This window comes from Triturus cristatus, chromosome 6, assembly GCF_964204655.1.
Source record: "Triturus cristatus chromosome 6, aTriCri1.1, whole genome shotgun sequence".
In the NCBI taxonomy this organism is placed as follows: Eukaryota; Metazoa; Chordata; class Amphibia; order Caudata; family Salamandridae; genus Triturus; species Triturus cristatus.
This window is the reverse complement of record NC_140589.1, coordinates 1,214,298,951-1,214,322,901: the sequence shown is the minus strand read 5'-3', so window position 1 is coordinate 1,214,322,901 and position 23,951 is coordinate 1,214,298,951. Positions and strand designations below refer to the sequence as shown.

Genomic DNA, 23,951 nt, shown 5'->3' with positions numbered 1-23,951 from the left:
CAAGGATAAAGTTTTGGGTTGAGACACTAGACACTTCATTTCTAAAGGGAATAAATGAAATACATGATGTAAGATGTTTCTGTAGTAAGGGATGGACTATAATAAAGATGGTTTAAAGTCTTACTTCACCACATGATGTAAAATAGCATAATCAGGTTAAAGGAAGTTCAACAAAACAGAGCATACAAATTTTACTTATCAAGAAGAGGCCATGGCAAAATTTCTATTACACAGGCATCATCTTTCATTATTTTGTGTTATGCTTGTTATGCAAAATTCCTAAAGTACAATTACATGCTATTTGTGGAAAACGTTTGCATTAATGCATGGAAATAATGAAAAGAGATGTATCTTTGCACACCACGCTGTGTTTTTGCACAATAGTTTAAGAGTGAAATGTGTCCAGACACACTTCATGCTATAACATAGCGCTAAGTGCCGTTCCTGCATTCCACTAGATTTTTCCGAAATTTCACATAATTGCCCAAGAGCAAATGACTCAAATTTCGCACACCTCTAATCAAGAACGCAGTAACATGTTTGCACTCATCATGTTGCCTATCAGGAATCTTGAAATACAATTTTTCCAGTGATGTGGGTAAGAAATACATATCTCTTATATGGTTATATCAATATGTTATATCTAAGTTTATATTCATGAGTGTCTGGTGGTCCTATGTTTGAAGTGAGAAAAATACTTAAACTATAAAATGTATAAAGTTACAAATAATTTTTCTTGGAATTTAAAATTTGATAGTGACCGATATTTACAAAAAAGCCAACTTTATAAAAACAATTTCCTAACAGCAGATAGAGAGATTTCCATTTCTTTAAATATGGAAGGAGATTCCCATAATAGAGAATAGAGGATCTAGGAACCATTACTAAAAACAAGTCTCCAACATAAAAGGAGCAGTTGTGACAATACCTTAAAATCTACTGTGAGGAACATGCTAATATTTGTGTGTTAGAGTGAGAATCTTAAATCTACGCTTGCACTGATCATTAGTGGTTTCAAACGGAGTGTCTACCATGGGTGAGACAGTGCCTCATTTCCATAAACTGAAGATTAACTTAACAGCATCAGTCCTGACACGCCTGAGGCATGCAGTACATAGTCAGGGAGCTCTCCCAATAGGGCATTTCCATTACAGACTTAGAGTTAAAAAGGGCATAAAACCTTGACCATATACTGGAGAATATACTAAGGCCACTTAAGAGAACACAAATGGGGAGGCTCCACGATGCTTAAGGGCCAAAAGCCTCAGTAACAGTTTACATTCACTAGATCAAAGCCAAATGTTCAATGTGTGCTATCTTACAATGCTTGGAGTTTAATTTAGCACAGCACCTCCAGGTGGAACTAGGTGTCATTAGGGTATGAACGAAACTAAAATGTCAACACAAATCAGGTAGAACAGAGGTCTAAAATGAACATAAAAATGTAAATCAGATCTATGCAAGACGCCTGTCAACATATTGTGGGAGTTGAAATATGGGTCCCAATGTTACCGCAATAAGCTGGATCTGCAATTAAAGAAGCAAACCATATCAGTGTCAAGCGAGAACCTGTCCAAAACTGCTCGAGAAGAAGCAGATGGTCAACAGTGTTGAAAAGTATCAAACAATCAGCAAGGAAAGTTTCCTTCAATGACAGGCAAAAACACCTCAAGCCAAAACTCTACCAGAGCAGTCTAGGTCCCACATCAGTGGCAAACATCGGACTAGTTTAGGTCCAAAATGTTACGGTCTTCAACATGGATCGCTGGAAATGAATATTGATCTTTACCCTCCCATTGTGTGCTACTTTCTTGAGGGCTCAGACAATCAGTGGAGTAGGCCAAGTTCTTCAATACGCACCCTCTGCATCCCTCATCCCAGGATCTGCTGCTCACATCATGTAGCCGCAGACAGGTGATGAGCCCCCTCTCCGTAACACTCCCGTTCTGTTGGCAGCAGATCCATAACCTGGGTGCCCTCTCCCTCTAGGTGGTCAGATCATTTCACCCATGCGTGGGTAACCAGCTGTCGTATCTAGCCTGCAGGGATGTGGACGCCCAGGACATATTGTTTGGGGTCAAGGGCAACAAGTTTTCATGTGTATTTTGTCCTTGGGACAAATAGGCCCAACCCCCTGCAGCACAAACCCTCTGGCTGCCAGTTTGCAGTAAATGTTGTAGACTTGTAAAGCGCACAGCTACCCCAGCAACGGGGCGTCCCGGCGCTGTAGACCGCTGGGGAACCCGTCCTGGCTATCCCTGTTAGATGGTCCCTTTTCTGGGTATCTCCAAGGTGAAACCAGGAATCCCCGGCGTCTGAGGGGGGCCGTTGTAGAGATGAGGCAAGCTTAATGCCCAGAGTTGCCGAGTGTGTTCCTGGTTAGAGTAGGTACCGAGGCGAGAATTATCGAGTCCGTTTTGACCCTGGTCCACAACCCTGCCGCGTCGGGAATTGGTCCCTGGCCGATTCTCTGCTTACGGGTCTGCCGCCTCTAACTAGTGAGCCACACCTCTCCAGTACCACATTATGGATCAGGGAAGGGCACTGTCTGCAGTTCAGGTAATATTTTTGTCCATATGTTAATGCTGTTCAATGTTGTCTTTTTTATTTTTTATTTTTTTTTTTTTTAGTCCTCATTATGCAATACTGGGTTTTGAGATTTCTCAGGGATCTCTTGACGTTTGAGTTACTCTCTTTCGTGGCACCCATTGTAGAGAGTTGTCAAGGGTACTGTATCTCTTTAACCTTTTTTTTTTTTTGGAAACTGGGGAAAGATAGCCCCTCAGGCTACTCCAGTCTTCTAGACTTCAGATGTATTGCTAATGCTTAATCATTGGACTCAATTGCAACATCCTATAGTTTAGCTAGTCAAACCATTTTGTTCTTCCCAAATTTCCCAAAATTTAAATCTTTTATTTACACTCCCACTCCTGTCCAAACGTGAAATTCTATGTACATTGTTTATCCACCCCATATGTGTAGGAGTTACAGGTCTTATCCAATTCACACATATTTCTCTTCTAGCGAGAAGAATTAAGGTGAAGAGCAGGTTTTCTTGCTCTTTCGTTAATTTAGGAAGATTTGCCTCTTCTTCTCTAATCCCAAAAATAACCAAGTGGGTACTTACTTCGATTGGGAGTTTAAATACCTCCTCCGGGGTTTTGGACACTTCTTTCCAGAAGACATCGATCTGAGGGCACTGCCGAAACATATGCAGGTCGTCTACTTCATCTTCATCGCATTTCGGGCATTTTTTCGGAGTTGAATTTTTAAATTTTGAAAGTTTTTTCGGCGTCCAATACGCTCTATGTAGAGTAAACAAGTGGTTTCTTCTTAGGGCAGCAGATTTTATAACACCCCAGCATTTCCCCATAGATACTTGCCATAGGTTTTCGATGTCATTTGTCGGCAGTGCGTTTCTCCAGATCTTTTCTAGTGTCTTGAGGTTGTCTTCTACTGATTCTGTAAGTGTCCAGTACCATAGGGAGACTTCTTTCTTTTGCGCTCCGATATTGAGCATTTTGATTTCTATTTCTCTATCTCCTTCATAGGGTTCCTTCAAAGTTTTGATCCAACTGGATAACTGGTAAAACTTAAATTTGGATAAAGTCCCTCCCGTGTTGTCATTCAGGAGTGACCAGCTAATGATGTTACCCTGTTTTATCAGTTGTCCCCATCTAGTAATCCCATTTGTTAAAAGAGGAGTTGAGAGACTATCTCGGAGGCATTCTGGCGTGCCCGGGGACTCCCAGATCGGGGCATAATCACTGTAGTATGGAATTCTAATTGTTTTTCTTACTTGTGTCCACAGTTTGACAGCAGATAGGAGGATCTTTAGTTTTATTTTCTTGTAAAATTTTGGGTGACCAAATTTATATAAATATTTTCCCACAGGACTCGTTATAGCTTGCAGGTGTGGTGGGTAAAAATTTATAATCGTTTAATAAGATTCTTGCGTATTTAAACTGGAAGGCCCAGCAGTAGTGCAATAGGTCTGGGCTAGCAATACCCCCTTGATCTTTCTTCTTTCTAAGTTTATTCCATGCAATGCGAGGGGTTTTATTGGCCCAAGTAAACAAATGTAACTCTCCCTGCAGTAACTTTATTGATGTTCTGTTAAATTCCAGCGGGATCGTGCTAAAAATATAAGTGAATTTCGGTAGTATCATCATTTTAATGATATTAGACCTGCCCATAAAAGTTAACTGTAAGCCACTCCAAGTTCTTAGGAGCTTTTTGGTTTCGCTGAGTACCCTCTTAAAGTTTACTTCCGCAATTTTATTTATGTCAGTAATTATGTCTAGCCCTAGGTATCTTATTTTTGTTTTTATCAGGGGATGATTATTAGTGTTAGTACAATTCCATACCATGATTTCAGATTTGGCCTGGTTGACCATATATCCAGAGAGTGCACCAAATTGGTTAATAGAGATCTCAATATCATGAAGGGAAGTTAAAAAGTTGTCAGTGAAAATCATCAAATCATCTGCAAAAAGGGCAACTTTTTTTGTCCATCCATTATATGAAAATGGGGATATGTTAGAGTTATTCATTAATTTTATTGCTAAAGGCTCTATGTACAGGTTAAAAAGAAGTGGCGACAAAGGACAGCCTTGTCTAGTGCCTCTCATGATTTGTATTTTATTTGAGAGATTGTTGTTAACTAGGACTCTGGCGGAGGGATTTTTATATATTGATTTAATTGAATCTTGAAAATTGTCTCCAAGTTCGTATCTACTCAGAGCCCTGTTCAAATATGCCCAGTTAACCCTATCGAACGCCTTGGCAGCGTCCAAGGTGATGATAGCTAATGGAAGTTTTTCCTCGGTTGCTATGTCAATAGCTGTAATAAGTTCTTGGGTTAATTCTTGGATTTGTCTGCCCTTCATAAAACCCTTCTGGTTGTTTCCAATTAGGGGGTTGACTACTTTGGTTAGTCTTGTTGTCAGAATTTGCGTATAAATTTTATAGTCGCAGTTTAAAAGAGATATGGGCCTATATGATTCGCACTGTTCTGGATTTTTTCCGGGTTTCAAGATGATACTGATAGTCGCTTCATTCCATGAAGTAGGAAGATTCTTTTTATTGATAAAAATGTCGTTCATTAGTTCAGTTAAGTGAGGAATTAGTGTTTTACTTAGTGACTGGTAAAATTCGTTTGGTAGAGCGTCCGGCCCGGATGCTTTTCCTCTCTTTAGATTCCTAATAGCTTCTGAGACCTCTTCTTCACCTATTTCTTTGTTTATTTCTTTCCTTTCTTGCTCACTAATAGATGGAAGATCTATAGACTCCAGATAGTTTTGAAGTTGGGTCTCGGTCGGATAGCAGTCTTCTTTATATAGTTCATTGAAGAAATTTTGAAATTCTTCTCTGATTTCTGTGTCTTCTATTGTTAATGTTCCCGATTGGCCCTTTCGTATCTTAGGAATCTTATTTCTAGTTTGTTCAGATTTTAGCTTCCATGCTAGTAGTTTCCCACAGCCTTCGCCATATTCATGGTGTGACAATTTACTAGTTTCCCATTTCTCCTTTAATTTAATCTCTAAGTGGTCAGCTAGATTTGACTTTTTTTGAGCCCTTTCTGCCATCAATTGCGCTCTGTTCAAGGGTGATGCTTCTTCTGCCAGTTTGGTATCAAGAATGTTTAGTTCATCCTCCATAGATTTAATCGTGGATTTACTCTTTTTATTTTTCCAGGCAGCAATGTTAAGGATTTTACCCCTCATAACTGCTTTGTAAGTATCCCAAACAATTTGTGGTGTCATCTCCTTCTTATTTATCTTAAAGAATTCTATTGTTTCAGACATGAGAAGGTCTATATTCTGATTATCCAGAAAGATCGTACGATCTACTGTCCAGCGCCCTGTAACGTTGTTTTTTTTCACCTGTATGTCCAGGGCTATTGCTGAGTGGTCAGATAAATGTGCAGGGATGTGGTCTGCTCGAGAGGTACATGGCCCAAGACTGGAGTGCAGGAGGAAGAAATCAATTCGAGAAAAATGGCCCAGTCTTTTATTGTGAAAGGTAGATCCCTTTTTTCCGGGGTTTTTTCCTCTCCAAATATCGACCAATCCCAGATCTTTTATGCACAGCGATAACCATTGCCTCATATTTGGTAGATTTAATTCTTTCCTTGAAGGATGCCTGTCGAGTATTGGATCTAAAATGATGTTAAAATCCCCTCCCCAGATTATGGGGGCTGTAGATGATAACAACTGGGTATATAAGTTTTGCAGGGGTTCAGAGTCGTCACAATTGGGTCCATAATAGCCTACTATTGTAAACGCGTTGCTTTGTAGTTTTATATTAGCTATAGCCCATCTCCCTTGTTTATCAACTAGGCTCGTTGTGACAGATACTTTGGCGGATGATTTAAATATAATAATGACTCCCTTTGTATTGTGTTTCTGGTCCGTACAAACATATGAATCTATCCATCTGTGGTTTTTTATAATGTCTGCCCATTCTTCCTTGAGAAGATGAGTCTCTTGGAGAATCAAGATGTTCCACTCGGACAGTTTCAAATACTCTAAAATCACCCTCCTACGACTTCTATTTCTAAGGCCGTTGACATTCCAGGATAAAATTTTAACAGTCAAAAAATCATCCATGAGATATTATCTTTTCTTTCGTGTTGAGAAGAGTTTTTGTTGCCTTTAGATCCCCTTCCACCTTCCTGTTCGCATTATGAGGACATTTTTTTTTTTTCTCCCTAGTTTGCTCCCCACCCTTTTTGTGCATTATTTTATTTGTTAGAATTACAGTGACTCTCGAAACCCACCCCGAGGAAGCCTCCCTTAATTCCATTTGGCAAATTGGATTTGCCCGTTTTGAGCTCTTTGCCCACCAGCCCACCAGCCCATTACTTACTTTTTTTTAATTTTTTTTTTTTATTGTTGTTCCTTCATTTGTGTCAGTAGTCGTTCGACCTCTCTTGGATCTCTAATGTTGTGCATTTTATTTCTCCACATGATCTTTAAGGAAGCCGGGAATTTCATCTGCACCGTCGCTCCAAGAGATTTTAGTTCGGACATAAATTGTCCGAGTTGCCATTGTCTGTCTTGAGTGACCTTAGCGACATCAGATCTGATTCTAAAGGACCAATCATCCTTATTGTAGACCCCCTGTTTTAAAGCTTCGCCCAGTATTCTTTCTTTGAGAGAGTAAGTTTTAAAATTAACAAGGATTTTTCTCGGGGTTTTTTTGAGTTTATCTTTCCCAAAGGGGTCTCGATGTACTCTTTGTATATCTTCAGCTAGCACTATAGGGTCTGACCAAGGGAAATATTCTTTAAGTAGCCCTGTAACGAAGCCTTTCATATCTCCACCCTCACGACCCTCTGGAATGTTGAGAATTTTTATGTTGTTTCTTCTAGCTTGGTTCTCAAGCGACTCCAACGTATCGCGAAGGGCGGCTTCATTAGATTTCAAAGTGCTGATCTCGCTTTGCGAAGATGCTACCTCCTTGCTCAGAACTTCTACCGTAGCTTCTACTATTTTAACTCTCTCTCCCAGAGCGTTCAGCTTGGTGTCGAAGGCATCGCACGTCTCTTGGATTTTTAGTTGATTCTTCTCTGAGATTGCAAAATTGTTTCTCATTTCTGCCAAGACGGTCTCGAGGAGGCTACTCGAGGGAGCCATTAATGACTGATGGTCAACCATATTTGGAGCAAAAGACCTTCCTTCGGATGAATCGACCTGTGAGGGCTCGTTAGCTGTGACACCAGAAGGCATGCAAACTGGACTCTTCTCCGCCCTGGTTTTTGGTAGAGAGCTTAGGTCTGAACTAGATTCATTCATGGTCGCTGTTTCTGTCTCACTTGAGCTACTCCCGGCATTGGCTCGGTTCCCTGCCGAATTCATATCGGCCATATCTTGGGTTTCTGCTAAGATGTTATCTTGAACGGGTGTAGCGTGATCTACACTAGCTTGCAAGGTAACTACAGCGTTTTGAATACCCAGTTGTTTTTCCTCTTGGGTCTGGATTTTAAAAAAAGATCGAAGAGAGGGTGTAACTTTGGGTTTAAGGTTTGTCTCTAAGAGGGAATTATTTCCTCTGTGCTGTTTACTTTTTGGTTTTGAACAAGACGTTGATGATAGTGGCTTTGTCACGATACCTCTCTTTCTACCTTTAACTTTCTTGGTACTGATAGGGGTAATCTGCGGGGTATCTGGGTTAGGGCTGGTCGGAGGACAATCTGCTAGGAATTGCTTATTCCTTAGACAGTAGTTAATTCCCCTATTTAACTCCCCAAAATCACTATCTACCTCTTCCGTATTCCCCGAAGTTGCACCACTGCCTACTAGTATTGGTACTGTTAGTGTTATTTGCGAGGGCGAATTTAGGACAGGAGTTAGAGCAGGAACTGAACTAACATTTGGGGTTCCAACCTCCGTTTGCTTATTAACTACGGGAGAGGGTTTAGTACTTGCAGCCTTCACAGGGGGAACTCCCTCGAATCTCTTTACCCTCCTCATACAGCCCTCTGCTCTTACCTTATTCGTTGAATCCCCTCTTACTAGAACAGGGACAGTTTTCTTTCTAATATCGCCGGTTATTTGGTTCTGAGATCCTGATGAGTCTTCCAAGACCCGTCTCTGCGTCAATTTCAAAGAAGGGGCTGGTTCAGGCTCCGCTGCTCTGCCTTGGCCGACCCGGAAGGAAAACCCCGCTACTGCCCGCCAGAAGCCGGACCTTGCCTCACGAGCCTCCGCCCAGACGCCGAGCGAGGTGTCACAGATCGAGTGCGGCGCCAGCGGGATCTCCGTAGCTCTCACTGCTGCGTTCACGGATTCCACGCATAAGTCATATTTCATTTTTTAATCCGGAACGACAGTGTATTTTAAGCTATTTACAACAGCTTGAGATCGCTATAGAGGGCTATAGTGATGGACTAACATTCCTTACGGACTGGTGGCTGGTGGCTAAGAGCTCCCGACCGGCAGTGTTAACCGGCCGCCATCTTCCTCCAAATCAAAAAAGCCTCCTCCAAATCAAAAAATGTTGTCCTTATGGTATACTAATTGAAAGCCTTTATTATTTGGGTGAGTGCTCTAAGTAAATGTTGTAAGCTCTGACTGCACTACTGACAGAGGTTCCAGTATAAAAATGTGTTCACACGTTTTCAAAGTTTAGCAATATGAGGCTATGTATAATGTTCCCGGAATGCTCTCTGATTTGATGCAAATATTTGCAGAAGCTTGAAAGCAAGACTGATGATTCTTTGGTTTCAAAATAAAGTGTTCAAGGGACAAGTGGATTTTGTTACAGGACAAGTAGATTTATGAAGCAACCTACCCCATGGACAAGTAGATGTTTTATTAAATTCCACACCCGGAGCCCGGCATCTGCTACGCTCACCAGTCCATCCTAAATAGATAGGGGATGCACAGCCAATGTGCGCTCAGCGAAGGTGCTACCCTGGCTGAAAACATTATTATTTAGGGGCAGTGGAACTTTAAACACGTTCTTTTCATAGGTGCATATCCATTTTCCACTCAAGTCTTCTACAGAGCATGTAAATCAGGTGGCTATCATCCACATTCTTCCAATCAAAGTTGTAGAATTTAATTTTGATACTTTTCTTCAGTGAAATATAATTATAAACTTAGAAATTATTAAAGAACAAGAATAGCTTTACCGCATACTTCAGTAAAAGCATAGATCATCAATTCAAACACATCAGTCTAAGGTGCCATTAGGGATTTTTCTAACAGTATCGCTGTACACCTAAGAAACTTATCTACTGTATAAGGTGGGCAGGAGATCCTAAAACTGCAAATACTCAACAACCATAAACTAAAATCTAAGTGAAAGCAGCAGCTTTTTTAATTCATACACAATGAATTAGAATTTGCTTCCCACATTACTAAACCAATTTAAATGACTTGACATTTTCATAGCTTTCATACAGGGTAGGACTTTACTCTATTTTTTTTATAATTAAATAAGTACATACCAAAATTATAAGTGCTTGGGTTAAAAAACTGATCAGGAGGAGGATATGAAGAAGGCATTCCACGGCTTAAACTTCGGTCTTGTACCAATACGTCCAATATGTAATGTGGAGAGGTCATAGCCACGACAGCATCCAATGACCACAATGTGAAGTAAGGACAATTCTGAAGAAATTCCCCTGGCCTTAAAAACAGGGCAAAATAAAAGGGGAGTTCAAAAGTCAGTGAAAGGAACTATACGTTAAAATATAAATCATTAATAGTTACAATAAAGGGTTGCCCAATTCACATGCAATAGCAGAATCTGCAACTCAACATTGAAAAAAACATTTTTCCCTACACTCAACACTACAATCATCACTCAGCAGCCTGCACGGTTTGAGATGCAGGAAAACAGTGCTGGAGAGAAATAAAGGCAGGCTTAATCAGATTGGAGGTCTACAGGAGTTTGCAGGTAAAAAATGCACCATTTGACGTAACGACTACAATTAGGTGTGGACTATGTAAAAGTTCATAGCTAAAACACAAAGTTAAATTTAACACTACAGTGCCTCATACTGCACGTTACATAAGCAAATAAATAGTTCTTACCTTAAAGAATCTGGCATCTGGGCGTGATACCATCGATTTATGTCAAACACAGCCAAATAGGTTGAAGGCTTTCCCTGTCCATAAATGTTCACCTGCCAGCTGAAGAAGGAAACGCTAGTATCCGGGGATATGGCTGAAATAGAAAAGAAGTTCAGTATTTACATTTATGGTGACAGCTACCACATCTTTCTCAAATATGTATACTTAAAGTCCATCAAAGGGCATAACCATTAAAGAGGTCTGGTCAACCCCAGAAAAATCAATGGAGGATAGCCAGATGGAAACATCGGGCCACAGAATCGACTGTTTCAGGACCAAAGTGGAATATTTGCTTTGCTGCATCTTGTTCTTCACGTACAACCAGAACAAATCAATCTCAGAGGTAGTCCGGAAGGTTAGGAATAACTAGCGGTTTCGTTTTCCATAAAGTAAGGGAATATCGGGCCACAAGACAACTCGCATTAGTTGTGCAAAAAAGCAAGGGTCCTGAAGAGAAGGTCTTCTTTCTGATTGCTCTGATCTTTTTTGACTCTACCCAGTGGAGATTTAGGAAAAGGAATCAGGGATTTGCTCTGAAGATGAAGATTCCTCTACCAAAGGGCTCTGGGGAGAAAGTTCTCCACGAACAGGATGATGGCATTGCACAACCAGGCAGTTAAAGACTGGGGTGTTTGCAGGCTTTTTCTAAGTCATTATGATGGGGTCCATCAGGGCATCATTCACCTGTAGCAAATGTTCAGTAGCAGCGGTTGTAGACTACAGAATCTCAGTGAGGAGATATGACTTAGTTTCTCCCACAGGCAAGAGTAGTTATAGGATCGATCTCAGCAGCATTATACAGTGCTGATATCAAAGAAGAAATTTGCTCAGTAGCAGGTCCTGAAGGGCAGTCTAGATCAACAACAGGTGCCATGTCCATGCTGCTGATATTTTGAAGGGCTAACAGTCCCCCACATCGGACACTGTCATCATGATAAATCGGGAAGGCATCTGAAACTGATCCGAAAGTTCTCCCGTCCTACTGTAGTATTTGTCACAAGGCAGGTTCCTCTATACTGCTTCTCCTTACATCTGCTGGGCCTTTCATATGGATCTTTTAAGGATAGACTAGATCTTTTAGATCTTTAATAAGTATGTCAAATAATGACATCGATACAAAACCAGCACCACTGAAGGCAGAAAAGACACCAGCGCCGAGTACCTCCAGAGAAGAATGAGGAGCAGATGGCACTGAAGTGGATTTCAAAGGCGCAAGAATGGCACCGATCAAGGCCAGGCCCTCGTCTAAACACAGAGCTTGTCAGAGGACCTGTGGGCTTCTTAGGCCTTAAAGGCACACAAGAAGGGGATGGGGAAAGAATGTCTGCGTAATAACACCAGCATCACTTAAGTGTAGGCAGTGACAGGCATTGGATCAGGGGGTAGAAAGGCTGAGAGTACATCTTTTCACTCTGACTGTGATGCCAGTCCAAAACGCAACAAACTCGGCTCCAAAGTAGATACCAAAGCTGGGATCAGAGAAAAGAATTGCCAGCTGGACAATCTACCTTTTTCCCTCCTGCTTATTCTATGTGGTCTCCTGGAGAACTTCTCCAGGAGAAGCCCTCTTGGAGGAGTTACCAACCGATGGCGTACTTCAGCAAAATATGGCAAAGCCCTGGAAGAGGCACCTCTTTCCCGGCATCTGCTCTGGTGCAGTTTAGACTCCCTTTTTTTTTTATTGTCTTGGTAGTCATACACTCTCAGTTCTCACAGGACTTAGAATTGTGGCACGGACTGAGACACCACAAGCAGACATCAAGAAGGTACGAGATGACCCATCGGTAATTGCCACGAGTGATAACGTTTAAAACTTAAAAGCACTGGAGGAGACATTTTACCCTATAAACTGCAGTTTGACTTTTTTTAAACTGTAAAGTTTCAAGGAAAGCAACTTTGGATCGCATCCTAGGGCATGGAAAAAGAGGAACTGGGGTCACCTCATCTTCATCTTATGCGGTTACATGACATATCTCTGGGGAGGCACTGGCACCACCAAGCAGCGAAAGAGCTGAAAAAGCTTCTGGATCCTGTCTGGAATCTTACACTATTCAAGAGATGTGGAATCTGCATGTAGAAGTATTAATCAGACACCCACTAACTACGTACATAGACATGTTATGTTGCCTATATGAGGTAAATAGAGTGCAAATAAATAGTACCTTGTACACATGCAAGAAGCAATTCAAAGAAACATGCCCTGTGTGATAGTAAGCACAGTGCACGAGCATAGCAAATCCACATACAGTAAAACGTCTGAAAACTACAGAAAATAGTAATGACATCCAATCCAATTCTCTAATTCCCAGAATAGATCCAAAGGAGCAAAATATAGTTTTGAGGTTGTAAAGGAACATTTAATCGGGAAAGGCAAGCCCAATGTAAAGCGAGAACATCAGTGCTTTACAACAGCATCAACCACAGAATGAGCTCTACATGCTCTGAAAGTTTAGTCCTCCCTTGAAGATGCACGTTACCAAAAAAAAAAAAAAAAACGTTTTGCTACAATCTTTAGTCTCAAACCATATTGCAGCATTTTATAGAACTAACAAACCTTCATTCAAGCTATCGTCCCTTTCTCCGTGGCTTCGGAATCGCTCTACAGTCTGGCAACCTAACAATCTTGTATTGCTCGTTTGATTTCTTAAGGACAAGATGCCTCCTGTGAGATCAAGGCTGTATCGTTCTTCACAGTATTCCAAACCCTGCAAAAACAGTAACAAGTGAAACTTGTAAGTGCACGCTTTAGATTTCTGGTGCTATTGCAGGTGTAAATATGTAACTTTGAACACAGTGCACATTTTGTTCTAAACATTCCAATTCAAGGTAGATGAAAAAAATACGGTAAGAGTAACGGAAGAAATAACACATGGACCATAAGCAACATGCGTTACATAATAACTGCAATCAAAACAAGTTTCAGGCACAAATTAATGCCTGAAGACTGTGAATCTCCAAACTGATGTGGATTTATTCAAATTGTATATCGAAGTACCAACTGATTGAGCTACAATGCACATTTAAGGGAAGAGTCGTCTAGTTTAACAGTGTACCTCATATAGGATTTGCCCAGATGCCAAGCACTTCCGGTCTCCAAAGGCCAGTTGCAGAAGATGCAGGCTCACTAGGTCTCCTTCACTGTAACGAACCAAGCCATTTCAAGTTAAAACCAGCCCAATGCGAGCACTCCATCAGTTCAAGTGATAAACAAAATGGTAATGCCAACTATCAAATAAGTGCAGGATTTACAATTGAAAAAACCTTGACATATGAACCCGATGTCATGCAGCCACACTTATTACTATAAAATACTGCATAATAGTCACATACAAATCATTCACTGTAGTGAACTGTACATAGTGTTTTCATCATACACATTCAATGCTATTTGTATTTACAATAATGTCATCTCTTTTTTTTCTCATGTTCATGTGGATTACCTGCCTTGCGTCACAATAAGGAATACTTAAGAACATAACATTCCAAAAGTCATCAGGCTTTCATATCAATTAGCCATTGTTTTACCGCCTTTCTTGCACAAATAGACCACAGTTGCGGAGAGGTACATTTGTATTTAAAATTGTAAACTATCACTAAGGTATTTTCTTAACAGTTATTTGTGAATTACAGGTCTACCTGTTCATGTTTAGTACCCATAACCAGATTGATAAAGTGCTGCATAGAAACATGCCACATAAAGTGTATGTTAATCATTTCTGGAAAGTAGAGTACACGTTACAGACACCATAATCCGCCCTCATGAGAAATATCCCCCTCATGATCACTTGCAAAGGAAATCTCCAGTGTAAAGTGCCATTTTCCAATTTCTTTCTCTGTGCGAGGAAATTTAAAGTTACACATATCTCACTTTGCTAAATAAAAATCTTAAATGGCAAACAAATGGTCTCCGAGATACATTTTTAAAAATGTATGTATTTCTTATAAAACTATTAAGGACTTCCAACAAGAGAAGTATTCTAATAATGAAAACATTAATGAAGATCCACAAATGATGCACACAACAAATCTTGAGATTTGTCCTTGCACGCATGCTTTTTCCATACCGGGTCCTATTTTCATACCGTATTAACTCGTCTTTGTTCCAGTATGCAAGATCTACCCATGTAAAACACAACTGAAGTACAAAAGCATAAATCATAGTAGTCTTTGATAGAATAACTTACCTCTCTTGGGTAGACTGCACAGCCCATAAGTAACAGCAGTTGCGAGGATCGTTCTCAGGCTCTTGAAAAGTAACTGCATAGACTGGAACCCTTCCTCCTTCCAAAAGGCAGTGGTAACTACAGGAAGATTCAAAGCGAATGGATAGTCAGTGACTCGCAACACAGTAAAGAAAAACAATTGTTCAAGTCTGTTTACATATGACAAACACAGATAGCTTAAAACCCAAGCGCTGTACTGATTAATAAGAAAAACATTCTTTACAGCATTTTCTAGAAGCAATTTAATCAAAGAATACAGGCACAGGGAAGTCTATCCAAAAATCATAGGTATATCTGCTGATCTTCTATCAAGCATTTAAACCCTAAAACAAGTGTCTTTCCTACAGGGATTAGTGTGTAGGCACATTGCTAAGCAAGCAGATAAAAGTAAGCAAGGAATAAAAACCAAAAGTGCAAGACCATTAAAAAAAAGTGGAGATGTTAAATATTTTACTCCGTTAATAGGACTGAATTTTGGATAATGTTACAACTTTAAGATCAATGGAAAGTGGGGCAAATGGGAGGTGAACAGGCACCAAGGAAGGCTCAACAGGAGGAAGGAGGACAATGCAGCACCACAAAAACAAGCATTTACAATGCAATGGTCTCGGCAATATTATAGGTAGAGCCATTGGTATTGCTCATTATTTTTTTTCATCAGATGGGTATAATGGCATCCAGTACCCCACAACTTCAAGCGTTTTGTGGAGGGGTGCCCTCGCAGCGCACACGAGAGGTGAACAAATGAACGACATCCCCATGGGGTAGACACCGGGGCAGCTACTGGAAGTCTGCAGGCCGGGGAAAGGGTAACTGGGGAAACGAAGGGGACAGAAAGAGAAAAAAAGGCACAGAATCACGGGGACAGGAGAAAAAAGGCACAGATTCACGGGGGCAGCGAAGGGGACAGAAGGAGAAAAAAGGCACAGAATCACGGGGGCAGCGAAGGGGACAGGAGAAAAAAGGCACAGAATCACGGGGGCAGCAAAGGGGACAGCAGGAGAAAAAAGGCACAATATTTACATTACACATTCGGGCACGGGGAGATTAAAAGTTGGAATGTCCGCAGCTAAGAAGCCCCGATCTGGTCTATTGTGCCTTAGAAATGAGAGACGAGTCACGGTTTTGTCACCAGTGCTTAGTGCCTTAATGAAACACGAGTCCAGGGAACCAGGGTTTCCACAGGAGCAAACGCAGATGCTGCCGGGGCAGTGATTATCGGGCTCGGGCAGGAAGGGCGGGGCAAGCTGCATATATTACGGCTCTGCGGGCAAAGGTGTGCAATTCCCTTTGTGGGTCATGGCAAATCTTTTTAGGGACCTGAACGTTGAGGCCACAGCCCAGAGACTCCTTGCATCTGTTCCTGACTCCTGCGCCCTCCGCACCAATGGCGCCCACTTAGCATTCCGCTCAGGGGAGACTCATTTACATTGTGAAGGTATTGGAGCACTTTACATGCGCGCCGGTTACGTTGCACATTCAGGCACGAGGGGATTAAGTGATTTACCCAGGATCACAAGACGTGGACGCGACCCCGAGGGTCGAACTCTGGTTTCCAGACAATACTTACAGAAAAGAAACAACTTGCAGAGTCACGAGTAAGACCAAAACACCCACACCGCCGCCTTTCTCCGAGGCGAAGCTTCGCCTCGGAGAAACGCAGCGGTGGTTTCAGATTCGGGGGCGTGTTTCTTTTTCTCTCCTCTTGCCATTGGCTGGAGAGAAAAACACGCCTAAAAAAGGCAATATCCACAACAGCGCAAACCTCGCCTCTGCTGCCGGTACAAAGAACACTTACTGCGTAAAGATGTGTGGCAAATATAACCATCTATATATCTTCCATCAGACGTAATGGTGGGTCAATCTGGCTTAGAACATCTCCTAAAGTTGTTTGGAAAGTCAAGGGCGCCCACGTGAGAGACGCTGCATGGGGGTGACATCAAACGCTAGGAATTATGAGAAGTGTAGCCAGAAACTCTGCCTGCCTAGCGCGATTAGTGAAACCGTGGATTTACAGAAGTTATGTTGCACAGAAAAAGGCCAATTCCATGACGGGAAAGGGTATCACGGTTATAAAAGGATGTACTTCATAAAGAAATAGTCTTCTTACTGGAGATGTTTTACATGCAATTCGTAAATCTTTAGAATTAGAAACTAGGCAGCAGACATAGCATCATATTTTTAAATACAATGTTTCCCTACCCATTATATACTGTATTATTCATTACTGGATTGTTGAGTAAAAAAAAACAAAAAAAATGAATCTTTGTGTGGTTTTAGGTTATATACAGATAACATTACATGGGTAAGCTTTATTGAACATTTGCCAGTTGCTTCAAAGATCATATTTCACAAAAAAAGAGGTCAAACTGTCAATTTATTTCCAGGATATTTCCATAAACAAATGAAGTTAAATGGGTAACATAAGATTTCTTTATTTCAGTGCTGGGGAAAAAGCTATGACTGAGTGCAGCTCTCAGAATAATAATGAGCACACCTGACCAGCTCACTCGTGCAGGCTCATCCTTGATGCACGCATCTATCACTGAATCCTCCCCAGTGAGTGAAAATAAACATCGAGAATCCAGAACCCTGTCTACAAACAAGCTCCACCGTCCCAGATCGACTTTATATTCTTTTGTGAAATATGTCTTCTTTGGGGCGTGGCCAGGCCGCCGACCAAGACAGCCATTCCGCAATATAAGGCAAATCGCCATCCTCAAAGCAGTATCCTGCCTGTGGAGGTGACTCAGCAATAAGGCGAAAGTGTTGGGCGAAGTATCGCTGATGCGGAGGCAGCAGTAACAGCCACGCCGCGTGCGCAGTGGCTGAGCCTCCTCCAGACATGGGCCACGGATGGCTGGTGTCGGGCTTGGTGTCGGGCTTGGTGAACGGCCCTGCTGCGTGGCTGGGGTTGTGCGCCCTGGCAGCGCGTGGGAGGCAGCCCTCCTCGGGCGACCAGTATCGGAGCCCATTCTCTGTGGGTAGGCGCAACGCCAGGGAAGAACAACCGGAGGGAGGAGCCCAGGGCCCTGAACAATCGGACAGGAGAGGACGACGGTACCAAGCTGTTAGCCAGCCCGTGGTGCTCCCAGAGGCCCCACTGTGACAGGGGCTTAGAGTGAGCCTGGGGGCCGGCCGGCTGTGCGCTACGGTTCTTAGGGGTCCTGGGGCCTGCCTCCTTGCATGACGCCAACCCTCTACATCACTCCTTGTCGACTGCATCCGGCCCGAGCATCAGCGATTTAGCAGGGGTGACTATGGCAGACACACGGGGTGCAAATATGGGCGAGCTGCGGTGCCGGGCCTGCTCGCTGACTGCATACCCCGCTTGCCTTCTGGCATCAGACCGAGTAAACCACTACAGGAACGCACCGGGACTGCCGGAAGAACTGGGGGAGGGGGAGAGGGGGGGGGGGTCGTGCGTCTCCCCCCTCCTCAAGTACAGAGACAAATAGCGAACACTGCAGGCACGGGAATGGCCCAGTCCATCCTGCCCCAATAGAAGAGATCCAACGCCATCTGTGCGAGTCTAGATTACCCGCTTGCCTGTTAAAAACCTGGTGCAATTTAGGGGTCCCCTCAAGAGAAAGGGAAGACCTGTTGTAACCTCGAGAAGGCCACCACTATACGTGATCCACACAGATGACCGTCCCTGTCTGATTCAGCGACTGTGGTGGAAGAGCAACGGGCCTATATTGGGGGGGGAAGGGGGGGGGGGGGGGGGCTGATCAGCGGTAAGGCCTCTGCTCGTACCAGAACTGCACGCAACACCACTGTAGGCCGGGCAATGGTCCGTGGAGACCACACGCAGCGGAGACTGCAATTTGAAAAACCCAAAGTCACTGAAAACAAGCACACCGCCGCCTTTCTCCGAGGTGAAGCAGAAATGCCTCGGAGAAACGCAGCGGCGGTTTCAGATTCGGGGGCGTGTTTCTTTTTCTCTCCTCTTGCCATGGGCTGGAGGAGAGAAAAACACGACAAAAAAAGGGTGTGGCTAAAAAGTGGAAAGAAGAGCACGGAACACGCCCCCGAATCTGAAAAAGACGGAGCCTATTTGGAGGGACAGCTCTCTCCTCCAATGGCTGGCCTCCGTTTAGGAAGCCAGCCAATGGAGGAGAGCCAAAAAGAGAGGCGGGCTAAATAGCCACTCTAAGAAACATTAAATCTCCGGACTTCCGGTTCTGCCTTCGGCAGACCGGATGGTCCCTCGACCTAAAAAGGGGAATAATTAAGCGTGAAAGACGCTGTTATTATATTGTCAAATGAGAAAGATTAATCCTCTAAAGGTCAGAAAGCGTACAAGACTCCAAAGTGTGCTTCAGAAGAGCTTGGTCATTTACCCTGAAACATTTAGATAACCAGACCAAAGACAAGTGAGACGAAAAAACTGATTATACAACTGTGCAACCACTCAATGCATCCACGAAATTATTGAAAGGGAGGAATGCCTATAGTGGTCATGAAACATTTAACTGGTAGCTGTTGGAAGTCTAATGTGAAATGGTAGACTATTCCAAAGATGTGCGTAGTCTACGAAGAAACATGCTCCAGAGAAACATCAAACCTCTTTGTAAAGAAAACAGGCTGGAAGTCCTTGCCAAGACACACCAGGAAGGGTGTGGTACTGTTTGGGAAGACATAACTTTGTTTTCTTGTTAGGTATACGTTGAAAAAGCCACAAAGACGCTTATGTGCAAGAGTGAAAACTAGAAACTTAGACTTGTCAGGGAGTCAGAAGAAGAAATTTGTAAATCGTACTGTCTTTAGTTTTGCATAGAATATTAACATTGATTTAAATATACTGTCGGTGTCAAGGAGGGCATGATAACAAGGTAGTGGGAGTGGTCTAGGTAACACTGAAATAGAACTTCTACTAATTTTCAGTCACGGTCCAGGTTAAACAAAATATTCAAATCATTATCCAACATTTGACTTCACAACATAATTCATCTGTTTTCCGATGAGATAGCATGCACAACACAATCCCTAATTTTAGTCAATGATGCATCTCTGAAATCTTGAAAAATGAGATCTGCAAGAACTTTTGCCACGGCTTTGTGGCCGAAAGGTGAACTATACAAATAAAAGAAAATAGGCAAGATGCTCGTCAAAACCCCAAAAAGTATTCAAGTCAACTTTAATTGGCTAACTTAGTCATATAAATCACACATCAACATCATTTAATAAAGAAAAAAAAATTAAATCCTAAACAACCATAAAAGTCTCAAAACATAACATGTTTCATAAAAATGTAAAATCCACATGACAAAAGATATAAAATGTTCCTCCTTATATCCTAAATGTAATTTCACAAGAAAACTTTTCTAAAATACCATGCCCCACTTTCTAATTTTCTTAACTTGCACCAAAAAGTTCACAATCGAAGAGCAAGTAAAACAGGAATTACTCTGCTAGAGATACTGCAGGGCAGGCCTACATTATATACAATTTAAAGAGCAGATCAATGATAAAAATTTATCTTTTCCTCAGTGTAACAAAGATCTCAAAAAAAGGTGGGATGGAGAGTAGTTTTATCTAAAAAGTTATCAATCTGTCACAGTGCTAATTGCCTGCTATTACTGCTAACCTCCTTAAAAGTATATAAATAATGGATGGTACTTAGACTAAACCAAGTCAATAAAATTTTATGTTGCACATTCAGAATCATATTGAGATATGGCTGCAGACCAGACACTGTAACCAAAGGACTATGTGCCATCACAGTCGCCTTGTTATGTTCCCTACCTCCCCTCTCTTCAATTCTCAATTTTTTGAGTTTTTTTACAGCTTGGCCCTGTGGTGATCGGTCTGTCAAAGGAGGAGGGTTTTGGATTATTAAACCTTTAAATCTTAATTTTGTTCTGAGAAATGAGAAACTTGGAGAAGGAGGTAATGGGAGGGTGAACGTTACAGAGGAGGAATAGAGATGATGAGGAGGTAGTGGAAGGTTGGCCAACAGACAGGATTTTAAGAATATTAGCCCTGCAAAGACTCCACACTTTAAACTTGCTCTTGGTTTATAGTGAAATCCTAGTCTTTTTCCCCACGTTGACCACTCACCGACCTCTTCCTCAAACCAAATATCATACATTTAACGTGATCAAGCATTAGCAGCCTCAGGCACAACATGTTTTCTTGTTGAACGAGATTTCTGCCTGGCACAGGCCTATGGTCTCTATGTGGCTCTATGCAGATAATGCCAAAGAGTACATGCACATTTACAACTTCTTCCCACATCATGTGTAAATCCTTTGCATTTTTCATAAGGCTTTCAACCAAGACAGTTCTGCTTACAACTTATCGGTCCAGTTCCCATTTTATTTACACATTTTATATAAGAAATATTTTGTAAATTGTTGTATCTATCATTTCAGCAGAGATGAGACTACCCCCTTTTGTCCTTCTTCCCAACTAACCCGACAGCGGTTTCCCAAAGTATTAAATTGAAATCAGCCTCCAAAGCACTAGCTGTGTGCACCGATCTGGTTTTTAGGCCTATTTCCAGAATTGATGTTCAAAGGCTCATTTCAGTGACATAGGCAGAATAGGCCCATTATTCAGCTTCATAAAACATGGTGTCTACATCTGACCTGGTCATTTGGAATAGCACAGTTTTCACTAACACTACTGTATTCGTTGTATTTGTTGTAAGATGCCTTTCGAGTCATGTTTTGTGAAAAGGTGATTCTGAGCTATTCAAAATGTTAGCCTCAAGAGTTTTAACATGTAAAGGAAATAGCCTACTTGTTTTTACAGCCAATATTTTTATCAAAATCATGAGCTTCCACTTTTTATTTCAGATCATCAGATCATTCCTATTGTGGTGCTCGGTCAGGTATCAGTTAATGCCAAAATGACAGTCACTGTTACAGTCAGTCAGTCAGTCAAAAACACTTTATTCGATTAGTTAAAATCATAAAAGTACAGACATTCATAAAAGCATAGGCCATGACATAATCAATAAAAAATATGGTTACAATAAAACCATATAATAAAACAACATGCAACATGTTTAAAAATCATTAGAAAATTACTCATATGATGCCCAAGCTAGAAGATTGTTTCGCCTTACAGCGCATAGCAGCCACCAAAAAATTTGCCACACTAAAGATAATGCGAGTACTACTCAGCTGTTGAAGAAACAGCAGGGCAGGTCTAACTTGTGAGAAGCCAGCTTCCTTTAGAATTGGAAGTAAGTATTTTTTACGGCTAGCAGAATAAAACTCGCAAAACATAATAAAATGCAACGTATCCTGACATGAAAAGTCATCACAGTGGCATGGTATGCTGCATTCGGGCTTGCCCCACAGAGGATAAGAGCCAAGTGAGTAGTGAATCAGATTGAATCTAAAACGCAGTAATAAAAATCTATGGAAAGGATTTGAAACAATGCTTAGATAGGGTTCCAGCGAAGGAGACGAGAGAAGCAAAAAATGTGCTCTCACATTTGGTTTTCGAAGTTCCGTCTCCTCGCGGTCCATAGTAAGTCTATCTAAAAAAGACTGCCTGGTCCATGCAATATCTGTTACAGAATTTTTAGGTTTCTTACTGTTCTGGTTACTGGTGTTTACAGGATGGCCCTAGAATATAATTTGTACTAAGACAAAAACTAATCAAGATAGAAGACAACTTTGCCTCCAACCTTAGTCAAGCGTTGCATTGGCTGCCTGAGAATAGTAAACCTGGCAGACATGTTAAAGTGTTCACATGAAGAGGCCCCTTGCTATCTAGCTATAAGCTGGTACACATCACCTATTCTAATGTGTCTTGAGGTGAGCTAATTAATTTTTTATAGTTAATCCCCTTAGCTGAAATACATCTGCAGAGACCGATGGTTCACTGTTTCCAGTCCTAATGCTTGGAGTACTCTATAGGTTCCATATTAACTGAAGCCAGTCACTTATCCGTTTTCAAGCCTGTAGTAAAAGGTTGGCTACATGTTCCATCTCTTCACTCATTTCATCTGTTTGCAGCACCGAGATTAAATTAGGTCTAGAATATGTGCTATATAAATAAAATTGTTTAATTAGCTGCTAGTGAAACTTCTCCATTATGTGTGCTTGAAGGCTGCACCTACATGTGCTCAGGTCAACAGCATGCACAATATAAGCAGTAAATCCTGCACAGTGCAACATTACGTGCACTGGCACTTGTTTGCAAATTTTAAAAGGTCTGCTGGTGTACATATCAGAAAACAATTTAGATGCTCCAATGTACTATATTCTCAAGAGGAGATCACCAGATATGGAAAATATCCGGGTCACAATTTAGTCTCATCATTTTTGAATTCCTAAAACTGAAATACAAAGCTACATTAAAAGTAGGGAACTACCACAGAGAAGTTTACAAGAACTTTTCAAAACATCTCGTCCTCTTCTTGCCCTAATTAGTCCATCATTTGGATATCCTTTAATGAAAATGTAATCATACTTTCACATCACCTCATCTTAGAAAATTGCAGCATTAAGCAAGTGCCAAAGCGACAGAGCTGTTGCAAGACCACAGCAACATTCACCTACAGAATCAGCTGCAAATAAATAGAACTTGTTAACAGGTGTGAAGGGTGAATAGACACATATTTATAGAAATTATAGTATATTGCTAGGTGATCAATGGTCAGACTGGCCAGACACAAATGTGTAAAAAGCTAATTCTCTTTGAAATGTTATTAACAAACTAGCATTCCGATATATTATCCACTTACTCTCTTTTTAAGGTTTTCATGTTCCAGAGGGAAAGATATCCAGTTGCAAAGCCGACAGCTAGGTGATTTGTTCTTGATATGTAGTAAAGGGACGTAACTGTGGTCCCTGATGGATTCAGTAGCTGAAGGCAGAGATGTCTGCGCTGTCTGGTTACATTCTCTCGGATGTGAGGAATGTCAGCAGAGATCCCGCTCATCACCTCTAGGTCTGCACAACAAACAAGGCCATTTAACAATAACTCAGGAAAGAATTTGAGTAACACACACTACTATTATTATTACATCTAGTATATAGAAATGGGTAACATTTTAGCTCAGCCAATAAATAAGAATGCGCCAAAAGTAAAAAAAGAAAAAAAAACCATTTAACTAACAAGCACCAGGACTGTAATAGAAAAGGAAACCAGCATGAAAACCTCAGACATGTCAAATTAG

The 23,951-nt window shown here is 41.5% G+C and overlaps 1 protein-coding gene across 1 annotated transcript in view; it reads right to left on the bottom strand.

Annotated features, from left to right (window-relative positions):
• Positions 1 to 23,951, bottom strand: part of AHCTF1 (AT-hook containing transcription factor 1) — a 1,022,752-nt gene that overhangs the window by 894,400 nt on the left and 104,401 nt on the right. The window contains exons 5-10 of the mRNA XM_085612122.1: positions 23,517 to 23,724; positions 14,771 to 14,887; positions 13,640 to 13,724; positions 13,141 to 13,291; positions 10,548 to 10,680; positions 9,959 to 10,140 (exon numbers count right to left, since the gene is read on the bottom strand). Coding sequence (XP_085468248.1) covers positions 9,959 to 10,140; positions 10,548 to 10,680; positions 13,141 to 13,291; positions 13,640 to 13,724; positions 14,771 to 14,887; positions 23,517 to 23,724 — 876 coding nt within the window. The remainder of the gene's footprint in view (positions 1 to 9,958; positions 10,141 to 10,547; positions 10,681 to 13,140; positions 13,292 to 13,639; positions 13,725 to 14,770; positions 14,888 to 23,516; positions 23,725 to 23,951) is intronic.